At 36.4% G+C, this 3,832-nt stretch overlaps 1 protein-coding gene across 1 annotated transcript; it reads right to left on the minus strand.

Annotated features, from left to right (window-relative positions):
- Positions 1 to 1,044: 1,044 nt before the first annotated feature.
- LOC120068280 (cyclin-dependent kinase-like protein) lies at positions 1,045 to 3,234 on the minus strand. The gene is made up of 2 exons (XM_039019998.2): positions 2,758 to 3,234; positions 1,045 to 2,674 (listed from the first exon to the last, which is right to left on the minus strand). The coding sequence occupies exons 1-2, from the start codon at positions 2,836 to 2,838 to the stop codon at positions 1,265 to 1,267; spliced, it is 1,491 nt and encodes a 496-aa protein (XP_038875926.1). The 5' UTR covers positions 2,839 to 3,234; the 3' UTR covers positions 1,045 to 1,264.
- Positions 3,235 to 3,832: the final 598 nt, after the last annotated feature.

The raw sequence follows: 3,832 nt of genomic DNA on the forward strand, positions 1-3,832 counted from the left end.
GTAACTGTCTCTTTTTAAATTTGCATTTGATTTTTCACAATCTCTTTACAATGATTTTCAAATTTCTTGAAATAACATTTATATTTGTAGATAAAATTTAAAAAACAAAGGGAATTTTTTTAGAAAAAATATCTTAAATTTTGAAACAAGGGGAAAAAACTTGATGGAGGTTGTGCTTAAATTTCAAAAACTAAAAATTTGTTATCAAATAAAATAGATGCCAAACGACTCCGATGTTGTTATATTATAAAAGTTACCACATGGTTGGATTCTTATGAGAAAATTACATTTTTAGTCCCCTGAGCTTTAAAGAATAAGTGTGTTTGGTTGTCAAATTTTCAAATTATACCTCTTTAGTACTCCAATTTTTAGGGATAGGTGTATTTGGCCTCTTTAGTTTGGCTACCAAATTCTCATAAATAAGCTTAAAAAGTCATTCAAGTAATTTTTTAAATTATATTAAACAATTATATATCATTTTAAATTTCAAAAATTATTTTAAAAATAATTTTAGAGAGTGATAATTTTTTAAAAAAATTATTGTCCTAATTTAAAATATCATTAATTATTCAAAATTATTATTTAAAAAAAAAAAAAAATCTTTAGGAATCTTTTAAGCATTTTCTTAAAAAATCCTAGACCGAAAAAGATACATCTTGGAAAATCAAAATACCAAATGCAAGTATTCTTAAAATTTTAATGAGCAAAATCGCTAATAAAAATGGTAAGTTTCTCAATTTGTAGAAATTTTTTTATTGCAAAGTTTAGGACCAAGTGTGAAGATTGACCTACAAAAGACAAAGTTGAAGAGAATTATCAATTGTAAGTTTCAAAAGATTCAAAATAGTTGCAGAAGTGAAAGCAACTTCACTCACATGGGGGCATCCTTCATCTTCCTTGGATCTCTCTTCAACAATAAAAAGCCAAACTCATATCTCAAACTACCAAAAAGAAATAATAATAATAATAATAATAATAATGAAAAAATAGACCATACAAAGAACAATTCAGAAAAGAAAATGCAAATTTCTTGCTCTTCTTCACTTTCGCCCTTGGAAACATATTATTATTATTATTATTATTATTATTATTATTATTATTAAAACCACACTGCAAATCCTAAAATTCTACATTGATTATACCCATTCAACCACCTAAACTAAATCACATCTTTGGATTTCTAGAAAACAAAAAGAAACAAAATGAGCGAGAAATTTTGTTTTTTCCCCCAAAGTCATAGATTCTTTTTCCTACTCCACCTCCATTACGGTGACAATGCCGCGGCGGTTACGGCGGAGGCGGCGGCGGTGGCGGCGGCGGTGGCGGCGTTATACCTGCACAACACTTTGCATTTAACCACGCTGCCGTAGACATAGAAACCAGGTGCAATCATTATTCTGACCAACGACGGTATCAGCTTTCTGGCCTTATCGCCGCCCATGTCCTCCATGTAAACGGAATCGAAATCGGCCTCTTTATCCACTCTGAAAATCGGCAGATTCGGATGTACGGAGTTCGCCAGTAGGTGCAGAAGCCACACGCTCTTCGACGCGCTGAAGAATGCCTGCAGCAGCGGCTCCGGCCAGGCTCTGTTCCATCCGAGCATCGCGACGATCTCGCTCATTTTCCGGTCGCAAAATCGGCTGAAATCCTCGCTGAAATGCTTCGTGCCTTTGCTTAAAACCTCCTCCCAGGTTAATTCATGGAGAAAATTGAAACATTCGAAATTCGTTTCGCATCTTTCGATTGGATTTAGAACCTGAGTTGATGCGTTTTTTTGAAACCCTATCGATTCGAAATCCTCGAAAAAAGCTTGGTTGAGCAGAGCTTCCAGGTAGAAAAGCATGCTTCTAGGGTTCTTGGAGAATGAGATTTTGACATCGTAAGGTTGAAGAAGAACGGAAATTCGTTCGTATACTTTGGCTCCGACGTGGCGGAGTTGCAGAGTAAGTGACCGGCTAAGAAGCCGAATCGACGATCGAGATTCAGATACTGAAACTAAGAAATGTTCTATAACTTGCTTCTGATTCCTCTGTTGAAAACTCTGGATTTGATTATACATCCCAATTTGGCAAGGCGAATTGCCGCTGCATTCTTCTATCCCGGATTTCAAACCATGGCAATACGTCTCGAGTTTGTCCAGCTTCTTCTCCAGTTCAGCCATGGCGTATTTTAATCTAGAAGCTTCCATAATAGCCTCATCTCTCTTTCTCGTCGCCTGAACTAGCTTCTGCGACAGCTCCGTGACGGCGGCCCTCCATTGCTCTTCTCGAGCCGTTAGAGCCGAAGATTCATTTATCGATTTCGGACTCTTCCGCGTTAACGACGAAATCAGGGATTTGAAAATGCCATTAGGACTCGCCATGGAGAAATAGGTTTGTTTATTGACGCCGTTGTTGTTATCCAGCGGAACAACGGAGATCTTCTCTCGCACGTGAGGACGGCAACGGTTACACGACACCGGCCCATCGGAACTCGACACGGAATCCGACTCCGACTCCGACCGTTTCTTAACCGTATGTGATTTTCCGTTCTTGGTCCGGTTCAGCGGCGTCGAGTGATGCTTCGGACTCGTTCCCCGGTCCGTGCAGCCGCCAGTCCCGGCGGCTGTATTCTGAGTCCGATTGTCAACAGGAATGGCATCCTCCCGCCCTTCCCTCTCGGATTCTTGAATCTACAATAAAACCCATCATTGTGGGGAGGGAAAAAGGAAAAAAAAGAGGGGAAATTGAAGAAATTGCGGTGTAAAAGACTCACCGGCGTGAAAAGGGATGAACAGTGGTGGAGGGTGGGAGCAGGCGAGGAATTGAAGGAAGTGGGTGAAGGAGCAGCAGCCATGGCGGAAACGAGGAGAGACAGAGCCACATCCACTTAGTTTGTTGTATTGTATGTTAATGTTGAAAAAGAAGAGGTACGTGGGAGAGAGAGGTATTAATGGCGATTGCTATCTTTTTCGTTGGGTTTCATTTTCTTAGGTAGCAGTTTCGTCGTGTTGTAATCATGATTAGGATTTCAGAGGAAGAGAGAGAGATGAGGGTTTTCTCTTTCTGTTTCTCAAACCCACTGGTCAGCCAGAAAGATTAAAAACAAAACGGTCTGAAATTTTTTCAGGGTGGAAGAAGAGGGGAAAATGATGACTCATATGGAACCTCATTTCCCTTCCCCCAAAACCTATCCAATGGGAAATTCCAAAATAATTGAAATTATGAGCACTAATTTCAGAACCTGTCTTTCATTAATTCCAACCGCTCTTGCCTTATTTATCATCAAAATTACTACTATTTGAAAGAAATATCAAATTGAAATTTACCATATTTTAGAGAGCCAAAAATGTCACTTTAGTAACAGTTTCTTCTTCCCTGTATATATACATTTAGTTAATGCATATTAATTATCAACGCGCTTACCCTTATTCACTTTGCCTTTCTCTTACTACTGGATGAAAATGGCATAATTTACTATTTTAATTTATAAACTTTCAAATTTTATGTATAATATCTTTTAGTGTTTTAAAAGTGGTATATTTTACTTTCAATTTTAAATTTTTTATTTTGTGTTTAATAGCTTTATAAGCTTCAAAAGTATTTGATAAGTTTTAGAACTTTTAATTTTAGCTAAAACATTTGATATTTTTTAAAAAATTTAATGTGTATATTAGACACATATGATCCTATAATTTTTAATCTTGTGTTAAATAAATAAATTTTTAAATGGTAGAAAGTAGGTTAATAATTTATTAGACACATAATTAAAAGATCACTTATTCCGTAAAATTGAAAATTGATGGAGTGATCGAATACTTTTTTAATATAAATATAAAATTTTAAAGACT

This window comes from Benincasa hispida, chromosome 12 (genome assembly GCF_027475165.1).
Source record: "Benincasa hispida cultivar pf3 chromosome 12, pf3_genome.v1.1, whole genome shotgun sequence".
Classification (NCBI taxonomy): domain Eukaryota; kingdom Viridiplantae; phylum Streptophyta; class Magnoliopsida; order Cucurbitales; family Cucurbitaceae; genus Benincasa; species Benincasa hispida.

Bases quoted from the DNA above. Each gene is read 5' to 3' on its own strand.
- LOC120068280 (XM_039019998.2), bottom strand. From the start codon at position 2,838: ATGGCTGCTGCTCCTTCACCCACTTCCTTCAATTCCTCGCCTGCTCCC. The intron at 2,675-2,757 runs GTGAGTCTTTTA...GTTTTATTGTAG, and splicing joins GTTCATCCCTTTTCACGCCG to ATTCAAGAATCCGAGAGGGA.